We start from the raw sequence: 15,825 nt of genomic DNA on the forward strand, positions 1-15,825 counted from the left end.
AATGACCTATCCGACAGTGTAATCCAGCCAGACTGGGAAGAAAGGTTGGGAGCAGATAAGGTTTCGTTGGGAGTAGATAAGGTTTCTTATTCCGTTGGAGACTTGAGTTTTGCTGGTCAGTTCCATTCAGACATGTTATGCTTCGAGCGTAATCGCTCCAGCTGGAAGGACGGTTTAAAGCACGTAGACCAGTATCTCAAGGGCATGCAGTACAAAATTCGCCACCCTCCCATGCCTCCTTTCAGTCTCCTCTTCCAGTTATGTATCAAATTTCAGGAATACGTTCGCAAGGAACGGGCAGCAGGTCGTGATTTATGGCGGGAATACCTGCATGGCGAGGACCAGTTTCTAAAGAAAGAGTGTGAAACCGAAATAAAGAAAATAGTTTCTCAAAAGTGTTTTTTCCCTTCCAAATCTTAAAATGCACTTTTGTCCCAAAAAAGGTGACAGTTGACTTTTGGTCAACAAATTGTAAAACTTTTTTATACACCTTTTTGGATTGTTCCAAATTGTTGTAATTATCCCTTTTTGGGTAGTTATTGCCCATTTTGGGGTAGTTGTTGATATTTGCCTCCCATTTATGGGCATGGGCAGCCCTGCTTTATGGATGAATCTGGGCCACTTATTTAGATTTAATCCAGGCCATTCATCTTTTTGAGGCCTATTTAAGGGACTGGTTTTCCCTCATTTTGTAAGAAGTTCTTGGATTGTTGCGAAAGCTCTGAAGGAATTTGCAGGAATTAATACAATGGATTAAGACTATTTTCAAGTTTCCTTGTGAGTGCATGGTCTCCTTCTTCACTTAATTTTGAAAGCTTTTAGTTATGTTTATTCATTTTGCATAGCAGTTTTTAATCAAGCATCTGATAGAGTCTTCATAGTCCATACCATTAGAGAATAGCTGATTGCATTTTCTTTCCGCATGGTTAACCTGGACCATTTCATGCTCAGTTCGATTATCAAATATATATATATACCATGAATGTAGAAATTCTAATATCGTTTTTGGTAATATGAAAATCTGGTTCCTCCTTTGAAGATTGCACTAAGTTTATGCAAGCATTGTGTCTAAATGGCTGATGATGCCTAATCTAGTTTCCTGGAGGTGTCTGTCTGCTTGATTGAATTTGCTGTCTTAGTTAGAATTTACAGTTCATGTCTCTCTCTCTCTCCCTATCCTTCCTTTCTTTTCCCCTTTTTTTTTATCTATTCGGAAAATCTGCAGTCCTACTAAAACAGCTTCAAATTAACCAATATCATCTGATGGAAAGATCGTAAAAAAGTCCGGGGAACTTATCCATAGAACTGCCAGTCAAACGTAAGTCCCCTTGTGTTTCCAGCATAAACACATTAAGCCACTGAGAGATCCCGCAGTCAAGACCTGACAAAAGAAACCTTGAGGTAGTCTCCTTTGATCAAACTTAGAAAACAGCATTAGAGACTTCCTTATCTCAAGAGAGAGTAGGATAATCAGTCGGCTATTCTATTCTGCGTTGGCCGTATGGAGTTTGCAGCAATGCGATTTCATCCACGTCAACACCTTCATATCAAATTGCCACAATCTTCCAAGCAATACATGGCATACATCCATGGGTATGATATCACACAATACCTTATCTTTGTAACTACCAATCTGAAAATTAACATAAGCCTGCTCACTTACCAACAATTGATGACCTTTCTGCAACCATGACACCTTATATGGAGATGGATGCTTGATTCTTTCAAGGTCTAACTTATCTACCATCTCTGCTGCAACAATATTATCCATACTACCACTGTCAATAATAAGTCTACAGCATTTACCTTTGGACTTACATTTGGTTTTGAATAAGGCTTTCCTTTGAATGGGTTCTTGGTTTTCTTTTAGGGGCTTCAACAATACCCTCTTAAGCAACAAAGATTCTCCAGATTCTAGCTCCTCTTTATGGTGAACAGGTGACCCCACACTTTCTTGATCAGCATGAACAATTTGATTACTCCAACTTCGTATGCCCTCCTTGAGAAGACTCAGAGCATTCCCAACTCTTGTGCCAAAATTGGTTGCACTTGAAGCATTTTCCAGCGAACCCTCTTCCTCTACCTTGTGAACCACCTCTTCCATAGGATCTCTTCCACCTTTGTTTTGGTAACCTCCTCTATCATTGTTGGTTGTCCCACTACTACTTCCAGCCTCTTCTCCTTGATGGTGTTGTTGTCCTCTACTAAAATGTTATCCCATTTCTCTAAAACCTCTTCCTCTCTTCTTCTCTTGCTGACTTTGCCTTTGCTGCAATTTCTCCTCTCCCTTTAAGGCAAGTTGATAAGCCTCTTCAAGGCTTCTAGGGGACACAAGACTTAATTTGTCTTGTAAACTATTTTCTAGGGGACACGAGGCTATTTTCTCCATATCTTCCTCATTATGGCCAGACCGTATCACCAATTTATAAAATTCTTCAATGTAATCTTTGACTGTCATGTCCTTTTGTTCCAAATTCTGCAATGTTTTGAAAAGATTTGCTTGACAATCTCCAAGAAGGAACTTGGCGTTCAATTTTGCAACCATTCGATCCTATGAGTTAATCTTTTCTTTATTCTTCTTCTTCTTTCAGGTTAGACAAAGTCCCACCACATAGCAGCATGGCCTTTCAATCTAGTGTAGGCAAATTTAACTCTCCTTTCCTCTACCACTCCCTCATACTCCAAGTACTTGTCTAAGTCATTGATCCAGTTAATTAGATCTTCACCAATGAGGCTCCTCGAATATGTAGGAACCTCTATCTCGGGTTTGGAACCCGCATTCAATACTGTCCTTGAATAGTCTCTCCTCAAACCTTTCAGATTCTTCATGTTCTTCCCCCTCATCATCCTGGGGTCATTCTTCGTCTTCATTATCACTAGCATCATCATCAGGGGTTCCTCTTCTTTGAGCTCTTTCCTTGTCATCCATTCAGGCCATCAAATGTTGCAATAACACTTAGATTCCTTCATCAAGTCCTCTTTTGCCTCTTCCTCGGGCTTTGTCCTCTACCCATTCTCCTTGGAGGCATTCTATTCACTCAACTAAAGCCCAATCTCTTTTAGGCTCTGATACCATTATGATGGCATGGCTTGCTAATCACCGAAATGTAAAGAACTCACAGGAACTTACAATCAAATGACAGGGCAATAATGATAGGAAATTCTGGAATTAACCAGAGAGACAATTACATCCACAACCTGTTCCAATTATGACAGGATACAGAGCATAGCTCTTACAATTTAGAACAAACAAGGCACAATGAAATAGTAATGTTTCCCATTCACAATGTTCCTAAACTATTACAAGAGTGTCTCGACACCTTTGAGGAGTGAATCTATCTGCAATAACCAACACAAAGCTTTCCATAGTCTTGCAGGCGCAAGCTACTGTAGCAGTTGGTTCCTCACCGTCAAACTTTGCTGTGCTTTGACCAGTTCTCTTTCCAACACCCCCGACCCCGCGATGCACAAAATCCTTCAAATAGATGGGCAGTCGGTTCAACAACTACCAAATGAACTGCAGTCGTTTCTATAACTGTCGAGTTATACATACTGGTCTTCTTGTCATTGTCACAGCAGGAAGCTATAAAACACTGCCCCCATGACATCAAACACAAGCTTAACAAACAAAAAGGGGGTTTGACTCCCTACCACATAGGCAAGAGGCCTTTTATTACATCCAAATAAACTGCAGAAACAAACTACACAACAAAGGACCAAAAGAAATGAACACAGAAACATAAAGAAAAGAGAGAGGGAAGGTGATGCCCCTGCATCAATTTCTCAGTGCCATATCACAGACAGCTATCAACTACATTAATTGCACGATTGATATCGTATATCAGAAGTGCAGATCAGATCTATAGATCAGAAGTCATCTTTGCATAGATCAAATGAATGTATCAGAGAAAGCAGTGATACTTTATCTTATATATCATCCTACTATAAGTGACATCATAATCTATCATTCCTAAGTAGAAAGAATTATCATAATTCTAAGTGTTACTAGAATTTATTTGGGAAAGAAGTCTCTTGCAATTGAACTTTTATAGAAAGAAAACCCTTGCAATTGATTATTGTTCCTAATTTCCTAAAGGAATAACATAAGGGGCCATTACAACTACTTATGTAGAATAGATATTCAAGGTAATAGAAGCCAGGATTGCAGCCACCTTCTGTAAAATACATAACTACAAATTCGTACTAGATGAGATCAAAACACTAAGATCAATAACAAGGAATACTGTTACCATAACAAACAGCATTTAATACTTGACAAGGAACAAATGCCAACAAGAGAGAAACACCAGCAAAGATATAAGTGGAATACTGATGCCAAGCTCACATTATATCCAAAGAAAAAAAAAGTGAAGGTTGAGATGTGCCTTCCAAAGAAAAGCAACTTAAGTCTAAAAATTTATTGGCAGAGCATAAAACACCAAACACAGCAAAAGCATGACATAATGAATCATATGTTACTCATGCATAAGTAGATTACATTACATAAATAAAAATATATATTTTAAAGTGTGAAATTAGACATCCAAACATAGATAATCATTATAATATCAAATACCAGATTACAATATGCCCATATAAAATAACCATCTGCAAAAGCATGCTTTAACAGAAATACAAACCTCAAGATATTCCGACATGTCAACCAATTGTGAAACGCAAAAGACTAATCTTAGCACTGGGGACACAATTTGATGATGTCTATCATGCTGGGATGGCAAGCCTAATCCCATCTTGAATGCATGTGCCCACTTTGAATCTTCCTGGGTGCAACAAGTGTTAAACAACTTAGACGGTACTCCCAAACAAAGTAGACATCAGAGCTAATTGCAAACTTCCTTTTATTTTAAATTTTCAAAAGACAGAAGGATATTCAGTTAAAATAAACTTGTAATTATTGTGTACCGTAAGATAAACATCCACAGCTCTACATGACGAAAGGCGTTCCAAAATACCCATTGCAAATAAAATTTGTGCTCCTCTTTTCTTATATCCATAACCAACTCTTAAAAGTAGGGCAAGCTCTGCTTCAAGGGTATATAGGCGACGAATAGAAGCTGCTGACGGAAGCAATACTGCCTGAAAGAACAAACATATCATACTGATTACTTTCTAACAAAGAAAATGAAAAAAAATCACGGTTAAATCCAGAAAAAGTTCCTCTAGAGAAAAAACAAAAAGTTCATCCATACATATATTAATACTCTTGGAAGCATGCCGCAAAAATAGAAACACTTATAATCAACAATGTCCCTTTTAGGCAGGGCGGGGAAACACAGGAATGTGGAAAGGACACCAAGAACTACCCCAACAAATCTATAACTAAACTAAAATTCCGCTAAAAAGACTCTAAAAATAAAACAGAACTGTAGAACCTTGAAGACTATTGTCGTTAATATATATTACATAGCAGTAACTATGTTAGAAGGCAAACATGTGTTGTTTATTATGTTCTGCACTTCCCAGCACATCAATAACATAGTCCCTAATGAGGCTATGTATATGAGAAGCAAATTAACTTCATTATTAATATTTACAAATGAGCCATTCCAATGACCGTAACTAATAATTGCATTCACCAATATAGATACCTATTAGCCTGATAGATACAAGAAACCAAAAGGAAAAATGTGGAAATTGCAGTCTGCAAGTCATGATGAATTCAGAGACTAGAAATTAATGATCACACAAGGTTCTGAGAAAGTAGACAATATTCTTCAACTTTGATTTCTAATGATGAATGATATGTGACAACTTGGTCCACCTAAATGCCATATAGATGAGTTTTTAAGATATGACATAGTTAATTAAATAATAACTAATAGGTCTATGAATAATTAGATATTTTTATAGTTCGACATATACATTACGAGGCTGGTTTATATGCTTTGTAAGATTTAAGAATATGAAAGAACATTATAGATTTATTGTAACAATCAAAGCTTTAAATGATCAACACTGCTTCTTACAATCCCTATAGAATCAAAACCGACTGGACAACCACACTCACCTGGTATGAATTGTTGTTGATGTCTGAAAGGCACGCACGTAACAAACCTCTACTCTGAATCTGGTTTAGGAATAACTGATCCTGGTCAAAACCCAACAAGGCCTCGAGCACATAAAATGCCATTGCTTTACCAACCTCACTTCCCTGGGTTGCATCCTTTGCAACCTACAAAGCATGTTACCTTGAACTAATAAATATATTCAAAAAAGAATATTTGAAAAACACAAGCCTAACCTTCTCTAGGTATGAAACAAACAAACATAGTTTACATTTTGTCTTTCTCTAATAAATGAACTAAAATAAATGTCCTTAAAAAGTTAAAACAGAAGGTTAGCCTTCTCTATGTCTGATGCAAGCAATGAAAGAAAGATGATGCATCAAGCATCATAAAAACTGTAGAATGATTATGAATAAAGCAATGTGAAAATAAATAAATACCACGTTCCAAATTTTTTTCCAATAGATTCACCACAAAACCAAGATTGAGGAATGTAGACCATGTTTCTAGGTAAGGTTTACTTTAGTTAAATAAAAGAACAAAATGACATGATTAATTTATAACATGCAATTCATGCTATGCAAATTTCTACTCTGTGTGATGTATGCAACTAAAAGATATCACTTCAAATAATTTCACATAGCATTGCATTCGACAAGATACATCATACAGAAAACAGTCACCTGTACTTTCACTATTTCATCTCAAAAGGGAAAAGTCACAATGAGTAGCTACTTAATCACTGACTTGATAATTGTTCCTAACTCATTATATATCGAATTACCACATATATTACAATCCGTATTATAGGACCATAATTTAAGAAGTAATGAGCTCTAAACATATTCAGGAAATTACTCGAGTTTCTGCACTTCTATAATCTTGACTTGAGTAACTTTATACGTATTAAAAGAGTCTCTTCACCACTCCCGGTTCATTCAAAAGGACTACTGCTTCCAGAAGCTCAAAAAGAATTCAATTTACATTCACTAGTACTAATTAGAACAAGAGGTGTGAACAAAACTTTCAAATTAAAACACAAAACCTGTGTGTATAAACAAAAGTTAGAGCACATCAAATGGCTTGTATCCATAGTACTTAACAAAGCAATTTGACATGCAGACAACTTTGCACACCTTTAAGTCATTAGTAACCTAGAGAGAGAAACTAAGTCAGCATCCAATTAAATTTCACATAGAGCACAAAGTTCAATTTTTAAGCCACTGTATTACAAAGGGAAGTCCTATCAACAAAAGAGAGAAGTCACAATTTGCAAAATAGGAAATGAAACGTAACTTAAAATCCAGTAACACCTTCAGTTGCCACAGACCTCACAATATGAGATAGAGCCCACACACTCAAAAGTAACCCTTAAGCTTCACCTTGAGATTTAAAGCTGAGAATTCGAGTGGTTTAGTTGGCAACAATGCAGCAAACCAAGAGCGGGGGGGTGTGGGGGGGTGAATCAGTTTGCACAAAAACTTTTTACAACTTAAACCACAAATCAGATCTGATAATTAACAATTAAAGCATGAGACAACACCACATCAATAACACACATAACACCAAGATTTTTGGCGTGGAAAACCTGGTTAAGAGAAAAACCAAGGTGGGAACCTACCCACACAATGAGATAATACCCTGTTAGGAGTAAGAGAAATATTACAATGGGGAATGCACATGCATTCAGGCACACTGCCTAGGGCTCACTGCTCAAATATGAAAACCCAGAAAGGCTACAACCTTTAGGGAAGGCTCAGTGCCTTACAGGAAGTCTCATTGACTTACAAAAACATTCGGACAACAATTCGGATTACATGAACTGTGAAAATAGCATCTCCATATGCCTGTGTACAGTTTCAGTTAAGTACACAGTCTTCTCTAAAACACTTCTCTTTTCTCCTTCACACTTCGGAAAGATCAAATCACTTGTTCACACATACAACTTGATCACACACATACAACTTGATCATACACATCTTCAAAGATCGCAGGCACACATCTTACATGATTATTACATAGATTTATACAAGTCATCAACCTATATTACAAGGTCGACTAAACCCTCAATATAAATTACAAAATAATAACCTCACGCTACAACAATACATGTGGACCAAAACAATGTCGACTAAGACATAGTCTGGACCTAAATCAATGCCGCAAACACGCAACACCTCCAACAATTACACCTCGATCATCCACAACATGCTACAACCACCAAGAATGTTGCATAACGCGAAGAACAACGCCGAACAAAGAAAATCTTAAATAACGCGCACAATAATTAATGTGGACCACCAATACACATAGAACACAATCTAGAGATATTCACAAGCAACGTGAATTGCACCACAACAACGGCAATAACTCGAATTACCAGAATCATCCTCATCTCACCATCGGAGCTCTAGAACACCACCATAACTGACTGTCAACATGAAAGATTCCCTTGTGTATTTCCAAATCATGAACCAATCGAACTGAGGACACAAATCAACGTCTAGAACACACCCCATACATCTGCAACTAAAGATATAGCTATTCCGGAGCAATGGAGCACAAACCAGAATACCGAATAACACAAACAACTGAATATCAACCTCAATACCGGATCTCATAACTTGATCAAAACCTCATGCGGACTTCTGCAAATGGGAATGAACCATCTACAAACAACATACCGGAAACCCTTCAATCTTCATCAACTCATCTACAATACACAAGCTAAACCAACTCATTCAACCAAACTGCAACACTGGAATACATAAAAGAATATGTTGACATAACTTCCCAACAATCTCTCCATATGTTGACATCAATGACAACACGCCATTCCAGCAAACTCTGAGCAACATCCAACACGTTTTCATTAGCTAAAACCTCAGCAGTTTCCGTTTATAATATTGCTGATATCTTCAAGCTCTATGGTGTACACGTGTTCTACAAATTTTGAGAGATCGACTCTTCATGTAAATTTTGATGGCAATTTGAACATGAGATGTCAACTCTATTTTGCATCACTTCTCACATGTTCCCATTCCACCTTGTTACCTTCAAAGAGAAAGGTTTTTGTCATCCTTTTGTTATGGAATATGGAGTTCTATCTCAATTTGCAAAGGATTCTTCCTCTGCAGAATTAAAACCTTAAAGTGACGCTACAATAGTTTCTTGAATATGTGTAACCTCACAATTTGTTGTCAATGTAACTTTATTCCTCTTTTTCCTTGTAAATTATCGTGTATGTATTGAGATCATACCAAATTTGAAAAAACAAATTTCAATCATGTACATCAAAACATTGATCATGTTGTATCATTGAATTCATTAGATAATGGACACCATGCCACTGGTAAACTGGGTAAGGGTACATATTTTGAATGAGGTGCTTGAAAAAGTCATGTTGCCTATGGTGTAATCCCCTTGCAGGTCTGGCCTTATAAATAGATGGCCATCCAATTTCAAAACTCTGGGCCCCAAGGTCACTAGTGTCATGCAATGAAAAGCCAAAGGGTGCCCCTAACCTAAGTTTGTGAGAACCCATGTTAAATATGCTTAATTTTGCTTAAATTGTTCAATTTAAATTTGCTCGTTTACCTTACCACTTTTAGATGTTGAGATTTATATCACAAATTGCAGTCTAACCAGAAGATGGATGCATTTAATTAAACTATAAGTTATAATAAACATGCAAAGGAATATAAACTACAAAAACTTGCGATACCAAACAATACTTCTATACTTATTTAACATGGCAAAATGGATATGATTAGAAATGCTGAAAAGGAGATGCAAGTGTGCCTATAACTACTGGCCTAGTTTACGAATCAATTGTATGGCATGAGAATATAAATACAGTATTGTGAATGATTTGAAAGGCAAACAGTATCATGAGGCACTCCAAAACTAATAAGAAGAGGAAATAATTTTAGCGTCCATGAGACTAAACATAATCCATGGGACAGCCCATATGATCAAACTGACTTCTGCAATTTTGTCCGTTTCCTATGCAAGGTGATGATGAGAGAAATCAACTTCTAAACAAAATCCTCGCTGAATAAATTATACCAAGATCCAGCTGTCAAGATATTACCATACTTGTCCATGCTATCCTTGAAGGCATCACATTCTAAAATGGAATGTTTTTTTCTTTCTACTTTCCCAGACGTGAAAAAAATACACTCTTTCTTTCCTAGCTTCTCTTGGTCTTTTCCAACTACCAATTTCACAATGGAGTTGATGAGAGCCAGTTCTTAATTAAGCAATAATACTTTTGGCTTTCCACGAAAATTAGCCCCCATGTATGCATTTTGAAGGTGATCACTAGTCGGATTGAACTCATTGATATAATAATTTTTCTTTCTTGCTAGCTCTTTACCCCAAATACACTTATGAAACTTATCCATGATAAAAGCCTTTATCACTTTACTGTTCGTGGGGCACACATTCAAGTAAATATTTCATTTACTAAACCACTTGATGTTTTGTTGCATCCAGATGTTCTTTCTTTGCACAAAGTGTCACTAAAAACAAAATTAAGCCATCTACCTTCTTCTATTTGTCCAATTATTTTAAGATATCTAATGAGACGCAAACATAGCAATTGCTTCAATTACAGAAGCACCAATTTCATTCAGCATTATATCATAAGGAACCGTGATTTTAATTTTGAACTTGCTTGTAATCAAACGCCTTTGGATTTCCTCAATGCACTTCCATTATAAATTTGAGGTACTATTGGCCCACAATTCACAATTAAAAGGGAAAATTTATTACAAAGGAATAAGGATGAAAAAATTAAAATTGAAAAAGACATTGAGGGGTAAAAACTAGAGGAAGCAATTTTTTATTAAAATATTGAAAACAGCAAATATGATGGAGGAAAACATTATCAAAATGCCAAGAGTTATCATTAAAAAGCCAATGAAAAAAACAAATGGGGAAAAAACTTGAAATGGGATATGAAGTACAAGGACAAAATATTAAAGAATCGACCAAAACCTGTAACTCATCGGTATTATATATATAGGTGGTTATTGGCGAAGGGTATTTTCATTTCAAGAAAAGACCCCTTCTAGTGTACGGCGATTCTGAAAGTTATTAGTACAATTGAAGTAATTGGTTTGGGGTACGACAACCTAGGCAAATCCATCACCAAGTACGACACCTTCTTCCTTGCCCTATTCGACACCCCACTTCATCTCCCTCCCATACAACGATTTTGTCAAACCGTACAACTTCCTTTTCACATCACTCTAAGGTGCATGACATTTACCTCACTCCTTTCAACAATTTTTTAACCCTGTATAGCTTGTTCTTCATTAGCCTACCATATAGACCACTATTTTGTATGACTCTTGGCACACAGCACACGGCTCTCCTTGGTATATTGCATGCAGGTCCTTGAGTTGAGTCTAAGGTCATACACACTCACATCATTGGGTACAACAACTTCTAGCATTTTTGGGTTAGGCAATCCTCGTTGTATCCGTATGCGTGGGACAACTCAACTTGATATGGTCATTCTTAGTGCTACAACATCACAACTCCAAACATCATCATTATTTAGTACGACATATTATAGTTTTCGTACAGCTTGCTAATGGCAAAGCAATTTCATTGGTACAACACCTTCATGGTAGGCGACACATGGTGAAAATCACCTTTGGCAATCCATGACAATTGAGAAGCGGCGATAGTTATCCTAACAACATGCCTGACTATAAAGCCAGGAAGGCCAAAGTTCAGCATTTATTATCAACACTAGAACCAATAGTAGCGAGTAGTACTAAAGGGAATCGACCTTCCTGACCCTAGATTGCAAGTGGAAGCAAGCAATGAAATGATGATATAGACATGACAGATTCCCTCATTTGGGAAAATCTTACAAGTGAATGTCAAAGTTGGCAGCAAAGTATGGAGGTTGGACATACCTTCTACGAGTAATTATGTAGGGAAAACCAAGAAGGTGAGTCTACAAAAATAAGAGACACAAATTGAGCGCATGTACAGACAAGATTTGACACAGGAGGAGTGCGTAGGTATTCAGAGGTGAAGAGAAAATAGAGGGTTGTAAAAGAACTTTCTAGCCACAGCAAAATGGAAATGTATACTAACCCTGCTCAAGTGTCGGTTGATGGGCTCTAGTTGTGCTTCAACCTTTGCTTTTTGGATAATCGACTTTATGATCCACCTTAGCATCGGAAGAGTTTATAATTAGGTGAGAGGATTATCAGATAGAATTCATGACTTCCTCACTCTCAAGCACAAGGCCTTTTACATCATCCAACATGCCATTGGGTTATTCCTCGATGTCATCCACACGCAAGTTCCTCCTGACAAATGGGGATGACTACAACCTGTGCAACAGTTAGAGTTAGAGTGGCCAACAGCATATTTTAGGACTAAATTAGACATTCACCCGGCTAGTGAGGAGGCCAGACCATCAACTATGCCTTAGCCAACAAAACGGAAGTGCAAACCAGATAGCAGCGAAGGCGAGACAATTGTAGTCTCATCCTCATCCAATGAGGACACAATGAATACTAGTTCCGAGCAATTCAATTTGGAAAAAGAATGTTCCACAAGAGCTTACTCAGTGCTAGTGTGGCCGCCACCACCACCTCCACCAAACACTATCGTCGGGTGTGTTGCATTCTCGCCAGCCATACTCTCGTCCACTACACCACTAAGAATTTCTACACAAGATGTTCGGGAAGCCACACCAGTGATCATTGTTGCCAAATTGTGTTTAGTTGCTACAACACTACAAGGTGTGGCCATCTCGGTGCCAACTACCGCACCAAAACCAGATGCCACTCCAAAAATGCTAGTTGCCATGCAACCGACACCACCCAATTCGGAGAAGCGAATTGAAGCTACCAAGGTAGATAGTTGGCTTAGTAAATTTCAAGTGGCACCAACCGCTCCACCACCACCATCACCAAGTCCCTTGGAGGAGGACCTGGATTCACTACCAAGGGAAGGAGATGCAGAGTACAAGGCAATTGCAAAGGTAGAGCAGGCAGTTCAGCAGGAAGAAGCACAATTGGTACTCGCAAGGGAACCAGTGGAGACGATTCATATTGTCGAGATGGATGAGCCCATGCCTACTCAACCTACCAAGCACGGCACGTAGGAGGGTGCTACTACTCAATCAGCTAAGGGTAAGGCTCTAGAGGGTAAGGCTCTAGAGGGTGAGGACTCAAATGACTCTAGTGAGGATGAGAGCCAAGTGATGCACATACAAATTTTCGAACCAGATTCCCATGATGTACCAAATACAATGCAAAGGTACCTGTCAAAGTTGGAAAATATTACCATGGTCACATAGGAGGTGGTCAAAGTCTCTCGGAAGATGGATATTGGTCTTGCTCCATTGGTGGCCACTAAAGCTAAGAAGATTCTTGCATTTATGTAAGTAGGCTATGGTGGGGAGTTCTTCCATTGCTTTGACTCTCATGGATGGCCCACAATGGAGACCCTAGACATGCTAGCAACATGGCACCCACCCCATCCCAACGCGGCTGGAAGGCATGGTCGAGTGCTTACTACACTCCACAATATAGAAGCATGCTTTCGGGACATATTCTACAGAATGATGAGGGCAGCAACTTCTATGGAGGAAGCTCATACAACCAAGGTGAATGCACTTAACCAACAGAAGATGCTAGGAGCGAGTTATCTACTCATATCCGCATTCCTCTGAAGCAGATTGCCAAACGGACTATCATGCCCCCGAGTTACATGAAAGGAACTAGCAAACAAAGACCCCTTCTTATCAAACATCCATTTGTATTCATCACTATCATAGAATAACAGAAAGAGTGTCGATTGCCTCATGACCATATAATGAGATATATCAACTACCATCATGGATCAATTCAGCAAGACGAGATCATGCCAATCAAGAAAATTGTTGATAATTACAAAGGGAAGGTGTCACAATCCCACCCTAAGTATTCGAAGGTCTCCCATCGGACTATACAAGTTGATAATGATAAGGAAGAAGAGTCATTGAATTTAAACACATTCAAAAGCCATCGGTAAGTAATGATAAAGCAAAGCAAATAAACTGATCACAATGACAACCCGTATTAAGAAAAAACCAATTGATAGTTAAGAAGAGCCATCGGATGTGTCATTTGAGACATCCCACCCATAGTAAAGATATAAGAGGAGGATCAATCCCTCTCAAAGAGGCATCAATTTCAATTGAACAAGGAAAGGAACACAATAATAATAATCAAACTGACCATCAGCAATCCCAACAAATTGAAATATACATGTCAGCCATTGGACACAATCTTGTAAGCCAAAACAGGGAATCATCTTCCTAAACATACTGCTGCATCGAACAGAAGGAGAATGAGATACATAGCAAAAGCCGTCAAGAACTGTAACTTCTGCAACATAGGCAATTAATATCATAACAAAGGCAAATCAGATCCTATAGGAACACAAGCCAAGACAAAATTCAGCAATTGTGTAATCAGCAGAAATATAAGTGGGATCAGATTCAGATTAATCTGATTCAGACCTACTGCATCTAGCAATCTAAAGAATTGTGCATCGTGGTATATATTTACTTGTTCATTTCTAATATGCATATATGAATGATTGATATAAATTGCATGATCAATAAAACTGTTTGTCAAACCCCATGTATGGGAGGAAGGAGGAGTATGAAAGGAGTGATTGCCATCTAGGTAAGGACCTCAGATGGATGTCCATGTTGCCTGCCACCGAGGCCAAGAGGGTCAAAGTAACGCTCTTGCCCCTAGATAGCACAATCTCGAGACTCCCATATGGTCTCGTTTCCAACTTGTAGTGATGGTTATTAACCCTAGGAGATGAAGCATGGTTAGGGAAAGCAGAGATAAGCACCCCGCTAGGTAGGGACCCCGAGTGGATGTCCATGTTGCCTGCCACCGAGGCCAAGGGGGGCAAATTTCTGCTCTTAGGCCTATTGTGGGATGGGTTCGGGCAGTCCTACCATGCTTCTCCTCTCAAATGATGTTAAAGATAGTCTATTAATATCATGTGTTATAGACTAACCCTAATATTATACGTATATTACATACGGGTATATGTTTCTTATGTTATGATTGCAGGATTCGATTCCGAGACCACGTCAATTTAAGAGATATTTTACTTAACAAAAAGGTAATTCCTAACCCTAAGTTGTTGCCTTTGTGATTCATAGCAAAATTCTAAGGCAACGCAAATAGGGGATATCACACAGACTCAACTCACCACTACAGAGAGGGAGCATCATATGGCTTTGGAGACCACCTTGGCCAAGAGGGAGAAGCAATTGCTTAAGCAAGAGAGTCGCCTAGAGCAGCAAAATGTGGAGTTGGCAAAGAAGGATGCCAAGTTGCCATCACAGGAGTAGCAACTGCAGGCTACAGCTCAACAATTGGAGCAAACCAGGCAGGGCCTGATGGAAGCAGTTCACATGTTGAAGGGATCACAGGAACATGAGCTAGTGGCAGAATGTGACCTAAAGATCCATAAGAAGCAACTGCAACTTTCGAGGCCACATTCATTCTGACATCCTCTACTTGCCCAAAGACATCCTCTCACCCTCCTCAGTAGCTCTTTCTTGTACGTAGCCCCATTTTTGGTTTTTGTCATCTGGAAGACCACTTTTTTGGGGGGGGTCTAATGTAATCAACAGTTTATGTCAAGTGTTCATGAATAAATAATTTGTTAGCCAAGTGTTAATCGTAAAAGTATTAGTCGGCTACTTATGTAATGTTGTCACTTGTTCCCAGTAGTTGGGTTTGGTAGTTCC

The 15,825-nt window shown here is 38.4% G+C and overlaps 1 protein-coding gene across 1 annotated transcript in view; it reads right to left on the bottom strand.

Moving 5' to 3' along the window:
* The window catches only part of LOC131041900 (nuclear pore complex protein NUP205), a 269,379-nt gene that overhangs the window by 78,741 nt on the left and 174,813 nt on the right, over positions 1 to 15,825 (bottom strand). Inside the window, exons 35-37 of the mRNA XM_057975129.2 lie at positions 6,029 to 6,193; positions 4,924 to 5,097; positions 4,641 to 4,781 (exon numbers count right to left, since the gene is read on the bottom strand). Of these exons, the coding sequence (XP_057831112.2) occupies positions 4,641 to 4,781; positions 4,924 to 5,097; positions 6,029 to 6,193 (480 nt within the window). The remainder of the gene's footprint in view (positions 1 to 4,640; positions 4,782 to 4,923; positions 5,098 to 6,028; positions 6,194 to 15,825) is intronic.

This window comes from Cryptomeria japonica, chromosome 1 (genome assembly GCF_030272615.1).
Source record: "Cryptomeria japonica chromosome 1, Sugi_1.0, whole genome shotgun sequence".
Classification (NCBI taxonomy): domain Eukaryota; kingdom Viridiplantae; phylum Streptophyta; class Pinopsida; order Cupressales; family Cupressaceae; genus Cryptomeria; species Cryptomeria japonica.